Consider the following 14,258-nt stretch of genomic DNA (forward strand, 5'->3'; position numbering starts at 1 on the left):
AAATTAGTAAGCTGCTTGGTCCACTACTCAAAAACTTAATAGAAACAGTGCCGGCAACTTAAGATATCAACTTGATGCGTGGGAGACAGGAGCACTTACCTGGGGATGTATTTCTGGGAATTGTCAATTTTGATCCAGGCTTAGCAGCTCAGATTTGGTTTACCCCTAGTTAAAAAGCACTGCAATTACAGTGTAATTTCCATTCCATGACCCATGAAATGCAACATGCGGGTCCTCATAGAAACACTAGCTTTGGGTTAATCCTGGTGCACAAATCCTGGTATGTGCAAGACTAGGGGGCACATTTACAAAGGCACGAGCACTCGAGCGTTCATGCGAACGCTCCGAGCGTATTTTTGCCGATTTTTTCGTACGGCGTACAACTTTTTCGTACGGCGCTCGACTTTTTCAGACGTTTGCACGAAACAATCGGAAAGGTTTTACCGCTGTTTACAATTGTTCGGTACGAAAATTTCATGACTTTCGGATCGCCAATACGATATTATTGTGACTAATACGATTTTTTCGTAAGCATTTTCGTGATATTTGCGATCTTCCGAAATTTTCGTTTCCAATACGATTTTTTCCCATTCGTGATTCGGATTCGTGGATTAGTAAATGTGCCCCTAGGCGTAATATAATAAAAGTTGTAAATATTTTTCCCAGGAATGGTTTATTGCGGCATTTAATTGATTGGTATCAATTACTATGATATAGTACTTGATATACTATGATATTACTTGACCTAGTAAATACTTTGCAGTTCTTACTACAGTAGTCTCATAGTGAGTATAAAGGATTTAGGAATTACCACAAAAGCTGTATATTGTGCATACACATATGCACATATATATTGACATATGTATTATTTGACTTTTTATAGGCCTCCAGCAGTGCAGGAAATCTGGGAGTGCTGATACCCGTAATTGCTGTGGTGAGTATTGGCTTTAAGAAAAAAACATATATCCACCTCATGCACGTTAGGATTTTTATTCTTTTTTTATTTCTCAATTGAATAGGTCAGAGATTTAAAAACTCTTATAACACTAGCATCTCCATTATAAAACTCAATTAGATACAATTACAACAGTGTGTATGATCCATACTTTCTCCTTTACATTATGGTTAGTTTTGACTAAACCAACTGAACTGAAATCTAGAAGGTTGTGTGTGTGTGACCATATCTAAAAGAAATACAGCAATATGGAATAAGTTGGCACTTTATAAATATGTATTTATAATAATAATAATAGAAGATATACTTAAAGTAAATTACATTTGAATATCTTGTTGATGTCTTGAATATGTGTGATGAATGAACATAGTAAAAGCTGTTGGTTTTTACGTTACACAAAATTGTCTCCATCCTTTTCCTGATGCACTTTTTCTGATCAAGAGTGCTGAATCCAGTTGTATTTAGTGCTCAACCTAGGCTACATGTAGGGGTAAAATCAGCCGATTCATAGCAGCTAACAGACTATGCTTTGCTTAAGTTAATGGATACACAAGTTGTGTAGGAGGACAAATATTTATCAACATTGCACAACCCAAACTGACAAACTTGCTAGTTTTATTTTTCCTGTACAGTTCAAGCATTGTCCTCAGCAAACTCTGATTCGGTTTCCAAGTTAATACTTATGTGTTTAAAAGATATTTTTAAACTTAATATCCTATAAACCCAGGCTGGCATTAGTAATCGCAAAACAGTGGTAAGTAAGCCTCCAACCCCAGACATGCATTTCTCTCAGTGGCTGCACACACACACACACACTCAGGAAATCTCTTGAGTTTTGCTTCCCAGTGGGCCCCCGAGGTGGTGTGTCCATAGGTTTAATTGCCCCTGTGCCCCCAGTAGTTACGTTACTTGTCAAAAATGTAGTAGCGTTCCTGGTACTTTCTTAATGGGGGACAAGATCGTGTTGAGCTTGATGTATTACTTCCCTGTCCCTTATTGTTGAACAATATTGTTGATAACAGTTTTGTTGTTGAGAAGTACACATATGTCTTACTCATTTACTAAGGCAGGGGACATGCAAAATGCTAAACCTTTAGTAACTGGCATTTTAGCTCAGGGTAAGCACTTTGTATTGCTTGAGTTGCGCCTTGCTTTGGGTTATTCTGTCATGCATGGTAGTGAGCTCTAGGTGCACAAGAAGACATAGGCAAACATTTAGCACAATAGTGCTTTTTACCGAAAGAGCTAATTTTTGCGCTTTGTGCCAGGTTTTTAATTTCGCTCAAGATGCAGAGTGCAACCTACATGGACTGATGCTCTGTACTTTGGCCCCTAGAGTGCCAACTTCTTCCCTTAGTGCTCTTGCACTTGAACCTGGGGCGATAGTAAATAAGCCAATGGGTGTCTGTTTGCTAGAGTTGCTAAAATTTACCTCTCGTTAGTTTTAGCAAGGTTCAGTTTTGTAGGGATAATCAGGCACACATTCATGTATTCCATTTTGTAAATGTTTATTAAGCATGGTTCTTGAATACATTTCAGTACACCCCTTTGTGATTTGTTGAGAATTCACTATATGTACAAAAATGTACATTTGTGTTGACTCTAATGGTATTAGAGTGAATTGCCTTACTGACTGGTAATACTTTGGTGTAGGCAAATATGAACTAATGAAATATTCACATTGAAGAAAAAATAAAGCAAATTCAATATTACTTCACATGTCAACTGTTTTAGTTGTGATATGTATCATATAAAAGCTTCGCCTTATTCAAATTCTACTTAAGTTCTATATTTGAGAGACATAATATTTCACAAAATTACGATTTTGTGGGGTTTGCTACTCTTCCCATAAAAATTAGGCAGTTTGTGCGATGCTCATAGATGAGGAAAAGGAAGGGCCGGTCCGCAACAAAGCGAGCTTGTGTCGAAAGTGGCATAAAGCCCACCACAGTCACTGCTGCTGCCTCTGTTCCCTCCTCATTGACTGTGATGGTACCTTGGTGCTGGAACTGTAAAATCATGCAGATTGTCAGGCCATTTTCTATTGCATATCATTTATTTTGTTCTCTTTGCTTAGTGTGCTTTATACCCTTTGACCTGAGGAATGATGTGGCAACAAATGCAGAAAGACAACATGCACACATTTACTGGGTGGTCCTAGTACTTACACTTATGGTCTCTGGGAAATTAGTACCTGTGCTTGGCAATTTTAAACAGTTTGTGTTGTTTTTTGGGGAATAATGCCAAGCTAGATAAACTTAAATTAAAGCAGTGGGATCATGTTAGTTGGATATCTATCAGTGGCAAAGTTGGTGGATTTTCTCGTGCTAGCAGAAGGATTTTCTATTCTGTTGTAGAGCAAAGTTTTCTAGCATTAGAGTCCCCTTCAAACCTACATATGCCAAGTGCTTTCAGAATCAAAGAAGCAACTATCTGTATAAGAAAAAGTCCACAACGCACTTAAAAATTGATGTTAGATGTCTTTCTTTTCTGGTGCAAGAAGGATTCTCTTCACATGTATATTATGAATCTTATGTTTGTTTCCAGGGACAGTGCTTGGCAGAGCAGAGAGAGCTTTTAACTTGGGACAAAGACAGGGGGACAAGGGACAAGCCTAGGTTTGTCCAGAAATGGTTTTTGTGTTTTTTTTTGGATCACAAAACAAATCAGCCAGCATGAAGAACTGTATGTTTAATTAGAACTGTATGGGAAATATAATTTCATTATCTTAGTGGATCATAGGTCATAGTAAATTATAGTAGAACTTAATGTATCATGGGTCGCCACATAGTGGGTCCCTTAACTATATAGTTATTTCTTTTGGAATTTATGTAATTTAAAACTCTCTAGCTGCTGCATGCCATGTTGTAGGTCAACACCGCATCCCTTCTTCCATTATCATTGTTATTTGGATTACTGCACTTAGTGAGAATATGAAGTTGTTATACTTACCAAGCCAATATTCATATTCTTATCCGAAACTCCTGAGAAGTCTCCATGAGTGAATAGATCAGTCACTCCCATGTTACTAAGAACTTCCTGTAAGTTGTAGCTTTTCTCCAATTTGAAGCGAGGTAGAAAGACCTCCCTTGTCCTGAAAAGAAACATTAATTCAAGAATGAATGTAACTTTAATGCTTTCTGAACTGAAAATCCTTTCTTGCAGGTGAATCTATAGACAATATAACAATTCTATTGGCTTTACTTTGCCAATATGTACTATATCATTTGATATCTCAAATTAATGTGTATATAGTCTTTTTTTTTTTTTTTTTATACATCAACTGCTTTCATAAACCTTCTATGATTAGGAGGCATAAAGCTTTTCCAGGTCTTGGAACCCATAACTACTAATCAGATCAAACTACTAAATACTAATAGTAGTATTCTATATTCTATTAATGACAGTAGCCCTCAGTATTAGCTGCATATTATCCTAGAGCAGCTCAAATGTCATTCTTCCAGAGTTCATTTAGATATTTATATCAAGGCCTCTCATTGACTTAAATGAAAATCACATCATTATTGTTTTCATGCCATTTGTGGTAACGCTGTACCTGTTTGTCATGATATTCTGCCACCTTTCTACCACCTGTGGGCTGATCTGTTTTTCCAGAAGTTTCATGCCAGAGAGTTTATGAGGCAGTACAATTAGCATGCTGATGTTTCCCACATATGGTAACTGTAAAACCGCACAGTCTAGCTCCGGATCAGCTGCAACCAAGAAGTTTCCTTTTGTCTTCATCATCGGTACTTTCACCAGCTCCTTTTCATTTAGGCGAAAATTCATGTTTTGTGTGTACTCCACTGGAAACTTGTTCTCCCAAGTACCTAAGAGTAGAGCAATTATAAAAAATTATAATATTTTAGTCTAGGGTTCTATTATAAGAATAGGTATTCCTTCATGTAACGACAATGTAACTTCTATCTTCTGTTGTGTTGTCCAGTAGGCTGTGTTTATGCCACTGGGTATATATAAGGGTCTCCATAAGGTGCTAGCAGTTGATAGCACAAAATGACTTTGGTAGCTGCCATCTTTTTTGTGCCCTGCACTCTTTTTCTGCTCGCCATTACAAGTGACTGAGGGTCCTTCTGACAATGAAAGTAGATGTTCATACTGTACTGATTTTCTGTCAGACATTTATTACTATATATCTAATGTCAGTCTGTTTAACTAAAACATCCTGCACCCCATGACATTCCAAGGTACAAAACTTAGTTACAGATGCCTCTTCTAAGAGGGCAGGATATGAATTTATTATGCCATATTCTTTCATATTACTACTAAATCTTTACATAGTTTCTAACTAGACAGAAGGCATTTACCTTTGAAGTAGATACAATTGACAAGCAACATGAGTAAAGCTGGATCCACGTTTGTCAGTGCTTCTTTTATTAGGCCCTTAGTGAGCTGCTGGATACGTTTATTGGCTTTAGTAAGAAAGTCTTTGCTTCCAAAATCTACCATCTGTGCCTCTGCAAAGTAGTAGTTTTTCAAGTTGTTCTTGAAAGGCTCCCGAATCACAAAGTCCTTTTTCACATATATGTCATTGACTGATCTCAAGGTGTAGCCAAAATTTCTCCGAAAGAGCCTGTGAGTGAGTTTGCGGAAGACATTGTGTAATGTTAAGATCTCATACTTTGAGCTAGCATTGATAAAGTTTTTAAAGCCCAGTGTAAAAAGTACTTGGTCCAGAGCCTGGCCTTTTGTACCCAATGAAATGGTGGCCATTGCAGTGGAGATGCCAACAGGTGCCAGCAGGATATTGTCAGATGCATCTGTATTGTTCTTTATGGCACGGTAAAGGTTAAACCCAAAGTTAGCATTGATTATACTGAGCCTTTGAACCCTTGTTTTCCCTTGGAACAATTCATAAATGTTCCCTTGCTGGCTTTCAGAATCTTTAATTTCAGGGGCAGCATCAATTATATCAATGTAATCTCCATCCTCCCCAAATATTTTATCAAAGTCCAGGTAGTCGTCTTCCTCTTCTCCTTCAGTGATCAGGTCATTGGTGACCGTATCGTCCTGTAGGTTTTCTACAGCTTGGCTTTGACTTCCCCTGGGGCGTATACCATTAGAGGTGTCCTCAAAGTGCTCCTGTAAGTCCTTAATTCCACCAAGTGTTGAGTGAATAAGAAGAAATAGTGTTGCTAAGTGTAGAAGTTTCATTGTGAAGATCTTACGTCTAAGAGAAATGATTTGGTAATGTAAAATGGATGTTGTTATTCTAAGCAACAATGATATCAAATTACAATTAAGTTGTAAATATCAAATTACAATTAAGTAAAATAAGATGTTTCATTTTGACTCTTTGTTGCATTATACATTAAAAAGAATTTTCTGCTGCTACATTGAGTGGTTTTAATTAACTGTCCTTTAGGCACCTCCCTTGGCACGATTTTATTTAGTTGGAAAAAAGCATTTTATTATTTCTCAGTGGATATGTGCATTTTGTATTTGTTTTAGGGTAGAAATAACTAGAAAACATGTGAGAAAAGAAAAACGAACTCCTAAAAATTCTGTTGTTTCAGGGAGATGCAGTGAAAAGTTTTAAAGATAAACAATGAAACGAACATGTAAACAATTCTAATGTTAAAATATGTTTTCCTTTTCCTCTCAGTAATAATAAAGAAACTATATTTGCACTGCAAATATCACACACTGGGAAAAATGGAGAAAAAAGATCTGTTTTTTGTTGTCACTCAATTTGAAAAATATTAATGAAGGGAGTCACTGAAATCGTATTTCAACCCTTTCTATTAGGTTGCTGTATTTGCAGCAATCATTGATACATGGAAAAAGAGAATGTGTTATAGAGAAGTATTCTTACCAACGAGCTCTTTCCCGATTCAGCAGAAAACAGAATCCTCTGGCCCAAAACAGCTTTAAAGTAACCTTTGCCACAAGCTTTTGTATGTACCTCCCAGAGTAAACAGCCTCTAGATCAAACAGGGATAGAAATGCATTTGTCAGCCAAATCCCCCTCTCTTGTTTAGAGGCCCCCTAGATCCCTCCCTCCTTTTCCACCCCTTTCTTATTTCCTGTAGGACATTGCCAGGCCTATGCTAATAAACCAAACTCAGGTCCTGTGAATGACTTAAAACAGATTTTGCATGGAAATCTAGTTAGCTTGATACAGCTTTCGCCTTCATGCCTACATACATACATACATACATACATACATACAATACTTAAATGAAAGATTTTACTTAACCATTGACTCAATTAAAGGAATAACGTATTCAACATTCAAAATATTCCATTTAAGATTTATGCCTTGACAGTGCTGTGTTATTCTTCTGTCACACTAGTACTTCATATCTGTGTGCTGTAAATGTGTAGTGGATTGCATGTTTTTTTGCAGGCAGCAGTGTAATAAATAATGTTGTAGATGAAGTCTAATTGTTCCTGCTTAGAGTCTTATAAGACAAGCTCTTATTGTTGAGTTTGTATGTAGAATCCTTACCACAGAAACAAAGCAGAAAGAGTCATTCCAGAGTGCCTAAAGTGGCACTTTATGTAATATTACACATTATTTTAAGGTACAAATAAGTACTTATTATTCAGATGACTGTATCCAGTTAATTGTGTAAATTCCAGTACTTCTGGTGGCTGTTGGCTAGCCCTTGCCTTAAAATAAATGGCATGGTTATAAGATTACTTGTTGCAAGCATGTACGATATGACACACAAAGCTGAAACCTTATAAAAACATTATGATGCTAATTTTTTTAATAAGCAAGTTTTAAATCTGAGCTGTTAAACTGTGTGCTACACGCAGTCCTCCACTAGATGTATATGGTCCACAGCTTTGCTAGGAGCTTCACAGATAGTTTTATGTGATATCCACAAATTACAAGTATGGGGCCTGTTATGCAGAATGCTAGGGACCTGGTGTTTTCCAGATAAGGGGTCTCCATACCTTGCCTACTAAAAAATAATTTAAACATGAATTAAACCCAGTAGGATTGCTTTGCATCCAATAAGAATTAATTATATCTTAGTTTGGATCTTTGCTACCACACATGACTAATCTCTCCGAAAGCCTTTCCACCAGCAATAAAGGGAATTGCCAGTGAAAAGGCCTACACAATGCTTCGCGCAAGGTTGCCTGCAGGGGAAAACACTGCGCGACTTTGGGAAGCTGAAGTGATGCATAGGCCTCTCTACTGGCGATTCTCTTTTTTCCTTCAGTAGAGCAAACTTGTTCAGCCTTTCTTCATAACTGCTACTTTCCATGCCCTTTGCCAATTTACCAGCTTTAGCAGCATTTAACTATGCACTTTGTGTAGCTTAAACATATTTAGTTATACTTTTGCCCTTGACAGCATTACTATTGTGGAACACTTGCCTAGTTCCTTTTTGAAGATAGAATTCTTCTTCTTATGTTAAAAATTTTAAACTTGAAAATGAGACTATAAAGGTTTCCAAGGCTATACGGTTTGTGGGATTGAATATACCTCACAAACGCAGTGCTGATAAATATCTTGCAGAGGAAGTCATAAAAGCAGGTTTCTTCCATTTCTATCAACTGTTTAGTGAGCTTCTCTGCACCAGGTAAATGTACTGTGTACCCTCATATTGTTTAATATTGGATATTGTAATGCTCACACACTGTGTTTCATTACCAGCTCACCCGAAGGCTTCCACCAATAAAAGAGGCCAAGCCACGACTTCAGAAACTCTTCAGAGATTTTTGGTTGTACTCTGTGCTGATGGGTTTTGCAGTGGAAGGATCAGGTAAATAAGTGTGGTGTTTTATGTAAGTATGATTGCATTTTTCCCTCACCCTTATCTATCCTAAAATGCTGAGATTAAAGAACGGGTACCACTATATTCTCTTTTTTATTTTAGAAATTGGCGTCCTTTTGTTTTGTTTGCATTCTGCTCTTCTTGTAGCACTTGTTTTTTGTGCTTAGTAGGGTACTCTTTTACTCCATGTCTTTGCTCTGCAGGTCTCTGGCCTGAGGAATGGTATGAAGGTGTCTGTGAAATTGCCACTAAATCTCCTTTGCTGACGTTCCCCAGCAAAGAGCCTCTGCGCTCTGTACTGCAGTACAACTCTGCCATGAAAAATGACACTGTAACGCCAGTAAGGAATGCTTATCGGAATAAAAAATGAAATTTTATATATCGTTTAATGCTAATATCTGAAATAAGTTTTGACTGAACAATGTATGAATCCTGATGAAGGGACCAAAATAATTCCAAAAACCTGCTTATAAAACTTTATTGTTAACAGTTAAATAGAGCATATTAACTTCACTGCTTACTGTGTTAAAGATCAAAACATTTGCATTTACTTTATACTATGTATTAGAACATAACTGTACAACAGTTGCTCTGTTAAATATACATTTATCAGTTAAGGCTGGAAGTTCCAGTACTAATATTAAATATGAAATAAGTACCAATAATACCCCAGGAAGTATTTACCATACAAGCCATGCCATGTTTGTAAGGGGCATACAACAAAATCTTTTCAGTTCCCAGTATCTTTGGAAAGATGATTCTAAGCAGTAAAATATTCTGCATCCCCCCAAAAGACTGAAAATGGCTAAAATGTAGTAAAAATTATTAAGCTGTAGAATGTGGGCTGCATGTTGTTGCAGTGGTTTGCACTGATTCCCTGCAGCACAGAGTTTTAAGTGTTATTTTAAGTGTTATTTTCAGGGCACTAATCTACAAGGGGTTTGGATGTTCCCTGTTGTGTGGGTTTCCTCCAGGTACTATGGTTTCTTCCCAAACGCCAAAAACATACAGGCAGGTTAATTGGTTCCGGATAAAATTTACTGCAGTGTGTGTGCGATTGCTAAAAGGACCTTAGATTGTAAGCTTCAGCAGGTGATAACTAAAGGTGGCCATACACGCAAAGATCCGCTCGCTTCGCGAGGTCGTCAAGCGGATCTTTTCCGGATATCCCCACCTACATATCAGGCAATATGTAGGTGGGGATATATCGGGCTAATTTGGTCACATTAAAACAGCGGGTATAGTGCCCGTCGGTTCGGGGACTGCATCAATGAGCCAAAGCGGTCCCCGATCAGATATTAAACCTACCTGATTAAGATCTGGCCAATTTCAGGTCAGATGACAGTCAGGAAGGCCCCGTCATTAGTGCCCATACACAGGCAGATAAGCTGCTGAAAGATATCTGCAGCTAAAATTGGCCGTGTATGGGCACCTTTAGTAAAGTCATGTAGATGGTACTTTATAAGCTATGCAGCACAGATTAATACTGCTTGTGGTTTTGTCTCATAACAATAGAATTTTCTATTTAAATGTATTACAAATTGTCACTTCTCTTTGGCCTCCTTGGGACAAATTTGTTAAACTGAAGTTATCTTTAGGCAGAACTTAATGAGCTGAGAAGCACAATTATCAACCTTCTTGATCCTGCTCCGGAAGTGTCTGCACTCATCAACAAACTGGACTTTGCCATGTCTACCTACCTGCTCTCTGTGTACCGCCTGGAGCACATGAGGTAGGTATTCATATTTCATGCCTGAAGGAATTATCTTTGCTGCACACTGAAATGCCTATGCTTTCAGGCCATATTCATCTACACATAGGGGCACATTTATCAAAGTACAACAGGTACGAAATACAAAAAATTGGTATTTGGTCGCACTGTGCGTATTTTCTGCGACTTTTTCGTACTTTGCGACAAAATCGTATTGTTGCGCCGAGTATGAAAGTTTCAGATTCATTCAAGCTTTGGTATCGTGACTTTCCTTGGGCCAGGTTGGAGCTGCCATTTAGTCCTATGGGAGGCTTCCAAAATCATGCACAGAAGGATCAAAGTCGTAAAGGTTTTCCCGCCGTTTACGATCGTTCGATATGAAAATTTTGCGACTTTCGGATCGCCAATACGATATTATCGTGACTATTACGATTTTTTCGTAAGCATTTTTGTGATATTTGTGATCATCAGAAATTATCGTATCTAATCCGAATTTTTCCCATTTTGGGATTCGAATTCCTACTTTGATGAATGTGCCCCGTAGTGTATGTAGGGAACCGGACGTAACAAGTTAACTTATTCCTTAAGGTCAGTTTTTTTTTCCTGACAGGGGAATTATATAAATGCATTCATACTTTAGTTCTCAGTTTTATTTTTGTGTTTCTGCAATCTAACAGCCAGTGGACTCAGAAAAACCCATGAATATCCCGTAAATTATACTCTTATTATTTGTTATCATAATAACAGTGCTTAGTGATGTCATCAATTATAATCAGTTATTGTCACCACATATATAGCAAGTTCTAATTCTTTGTATCCTTTAAAGCTGCTACAAAGATAACCCATTACTTTGCCTATGATTACATGAAATTCATAATATTTTCCCATTATTGCTGATTTTCTACAACAGTGCATGACTTTCCTTTCTAGGGTTCTGCATGCCACTGATAAGGATCGATTTCAAGTTATGTTTTTTTACTTCGAGGATAAAGCTATCCAAAAGGATAAATCAGGTAAGTGTTGCACCATATTCATAAAATTCCACTTTTGTTTGTTTGGAACACAGAAGAATCAAGATGCTAGTACCTTTCAGCATATATATGCCTTGGCACAACTGAGATTCCATGTGCTTTATTTACTGGCCTATAAGCTCAGTGACATACAAACCATCATTTTTCTTTTCACCTTCCCTAATTCCCTGCCTTATCCAATTGGGAAACATTATTCATTTTACACACTTTTGTTTTAGTATTATTCATATAACGCCATCATTTCACATGGTGCTTTGCAGAGTAAAGTGATACAAATACAGGACCAAACAGTTAACACATACAGACAAATACGTCTCCAAAATGTATTCACAGTTACATTTGGATATTGTTAGGAGACAGTAGGGGAAGGGCCTGCTTGCGAGAGCTTACATTCTAAGAGGTAGAGGAAGTGAGACATAAATTGTGTGTAACCAGTGTGTAACCAGTTGACAGTGCTGTTGCTCTGTGGTTTAGATGGATATTGGTTGGCATCTGTTGTTGCCAGTGCGTCATGTAACCTTAACGTCTCTTTGCTTTCCCTTAGGTATGATGCAGTGTGTTATTGCAGTAGCAGACAAAGTGTTTGAAGCTTTTCTGAACGTGATGGCTGATAAGGTGAGACCAAAGTGTGCTTCTAACAATTAATAGTGATTTCTTAACGTGAGAGTGGTGACTGTAAAGCAGAAGCTCAACTTTGAGTTAACTTTTATTATGTTGCAGATGGAAGCAATCTAAATAACTTTGCATCTGGTTTTCTTTTCTTCAAATTACTTTTCTTTCTGTTTTGACTCACTCCAGAGTTAAACTTTGCATTCTGCCTGCTTTATAGGACCAGGTGGTAAATGTCACTTGAAACTTACAAAGCTAGTGGTTTAAATGCCCCTACCTTCATGGCTTTAATCCAGCACAGGAAGTGCCATCTCATTTTTCTAATGTCCACCCTAGAAAAAGCATTGCTATCTGTGGTTTCTGGGCCAGATAACTGGTGTGTGAAGTAAATTTTTTTTTTTTAAAAAGCATGAAAAGTTTTTACTCAGCTTGATTTTTAAGACTAAAAAAGAGAACAGTTATTACAACTTTATCCTGCTAGTATATATGTGTATATTCTTCCACACAGCCTAAAACAAAGGAGAACGAGGAAGAATTGGAGCGCCATGCACAATTCCTGCTGGTAAACTTTAATCACATCCACAAGCGCATTCGACGGGTCGCTGACAAATACTTGTCAGGGCTAGTGGACAAGTGAGTATTCTAAATTTTCTCATTTATAATACCCCTTACCCTAATGGTAACATCATGTGTTGACTGTTACTTGTCTCAGATACCAGTTTCAAATTAGGGTTTGCTCACACCTTGGAGTTTATAAACTACTTCAGTTTAACTAATAATTAATTGTACTTGAACTACAAATGTGTCGTATGCTAAAATTGCCAGGTTTAAGAGTAAATGTCAGCTAATGATTTCACAGGTCTTAAAAATATCCTTCAAAATAAGTGTTTGGTGCAATTGCATAACAACATGACTCACAGCTGGGAAAAAATGTTTGGTGGCACACTAATGAACCATTTATACAAAGTATAGGGAACAATAATTAGCTTGTCAACCAAACGGATTTATTAAATATACACACTGGATGATTACAGTTCTTCTTAACTTGAAACATTGTACACGAAAAAAGAGAAAAACACTGAAGCTTGTGTGCCTCATAGAATGATTTTCTCTTATGGTAAATGCAGGTGGTTATGTATATCACCAAAAGGGTGTGCCAGTCTTAGTTTGCAAAATTTCCCCATCTTTCTCTTATTGTGTGCTTTACCTTACAAATTGTGTGACAGATTGGGTTTAATGTGGATTAACACGTTAATGCTTTGGTCCTGTCCTGACTTACTAGCTATAACATTGCTGACAAACACTTACCAGACCAGAACTCCCCAAATTATATAAGTAAAAATCTAGTCATTTTATCTCTTGCCTGAATAGTGAACTACTGTACTGTATTCGTTCTTGTAACTAAGTTTTCTACGGATTTCAGATTTCCCCATTTGCTGTGGAGTGGTACTGTGCTGAAAACCATGCTGGACATACTGCAGACTCTTTCCTTGTCTCTTAGTGCAGTAAGTCATAGTAGGATGTTCTATGAAATATTGTAGGGTGTGGGTTATGCATGCAAATCACTGTAACTGTCTTGCAGGACATTCACAAAGACCAGCCTTATTATGACATTCCAGATGCACCTTATAGAATAACCGTTCCCGATACCTATGAGGCCAGAGAGGTATGATATTACCTTGTATTTTCTTTCATCTATGCTGCTTTCTGTGGTTTCAGTTTATTGAAACTGAGTAAGATATTTGACTGTATATTGTGCACTATACAATTCCGAGATGTTCTAGATCTGCCAACTACATTGTCATTTCTGCCTTTCTGTTTAATTGCAGAGCATTGTCAAAGACTTTGCAGCTCGATGTGGCATGATTCTTCAGGAAGCAATGAAATGGGCTCCTTCAGTGACCAAGTCCCACCTGCAGGTATTACTTAGGGCTTAACCAAACAAAGAAACATTGCTATGTATCATGGCTCACAGTGTGGCTTTATAGATTTATTTGATATTGGTATTGACGTTAGGAAGACCAGAGGAGCAAGATCTTACCTAACACTGGTTTTTGATATTTTAGGAATATCTAAACAAGCACCAGAACTGGATGTCTGGCCTTTCCCAGCACACTGGTCTTGCCATGGCTACTGAAAGCATACTGCATTTTGCTGGGTACAACAGGCAGAATACTACCTTGGGGGCAAGTAACATA

General features: G+C 37.5%; 2 protein-coding genes across 5 annotated transcripts in view; one reads left to right on the forward strand and one right to left on the reverse strand.

Annotated features, from left to right (window-relative positions):
* pi4ka (phosphatidylinositol 4-kinase, catalytic, alpha) overlaps positions 1-14,258 on the forward strand; it is a 62,491-nt gene that overhangs the window by 24,618 nt on the left and 23,615 nt on the right. For all 3 annotated transcript variants that reach the window (XM_031905856.1, XM_031905885.1, NM_001251875.2), the window contains 11 exon segments: positions 884-934; positions 8,589-8,697; positions 8,913-9,049; positions 10,308-10,441; positions 11,351-11,433; positions 11,996-12,066; positions 12,569-12,693; positions 13,484-13,565; positions 13,643-13,726; positions 13,890-13,979; positions 14,127-14,246. In XM_031905856.1, coding sequence (XP_031761716.1) covers positions 884-934; positions 8,589-8,697; positions 8,913-9,049; positions 10,308-10,441; positions 11,351-11,433; positions 11,996-12,066; positions 12,569-12,693; positions 13,484-13,565; positions 13,643-13,726; positions 13,890-13,979; positions 14,127-14,246 — 1,086 coding nt within the window.
* serpind1 (serpin peptidase inhibitor, clade D (heparin cofactor), member 1) lies at positions 2,447-6,916 on the reverse strand. Of its 2 annotated transcripts, XM_012961595.3 has the most exons (5): positions 6,789-6,916; positions 5,281-6,143; positions 4,512-4,785; positions 3,908-4,049; positions 2,447-2,964 (listed from the first exon to the last, which is right to left on the reverse strand). In XM_012961595.3, exons 2-5 carry the CDS (start codon positions 6,125-6,127, stop codon positions 2,773-2,775), a joined length of 1,455 nt encoding a protein of 484 aa, XP_012817049.1. In that variant the 5' UTR covers positions 6,128-6,143; positions 6,789-6,916; the 3' UTR covers positions 2,447-2,772.

This window comes from Xenopus tropicalis, chromosome 1 (genome assembly GCF_000004195.4).
Source record: "Xenopus tropicalis strain Nigerian chromosome 1, UCB_Xtro_10.0, whole genome shotgun sequence".
Lineage (NCBI taxonomy): Eukaryota > Metazoa > Chordata > Amphibia > Anura > Pipidae > Xenopus > Xenopus tropicalis.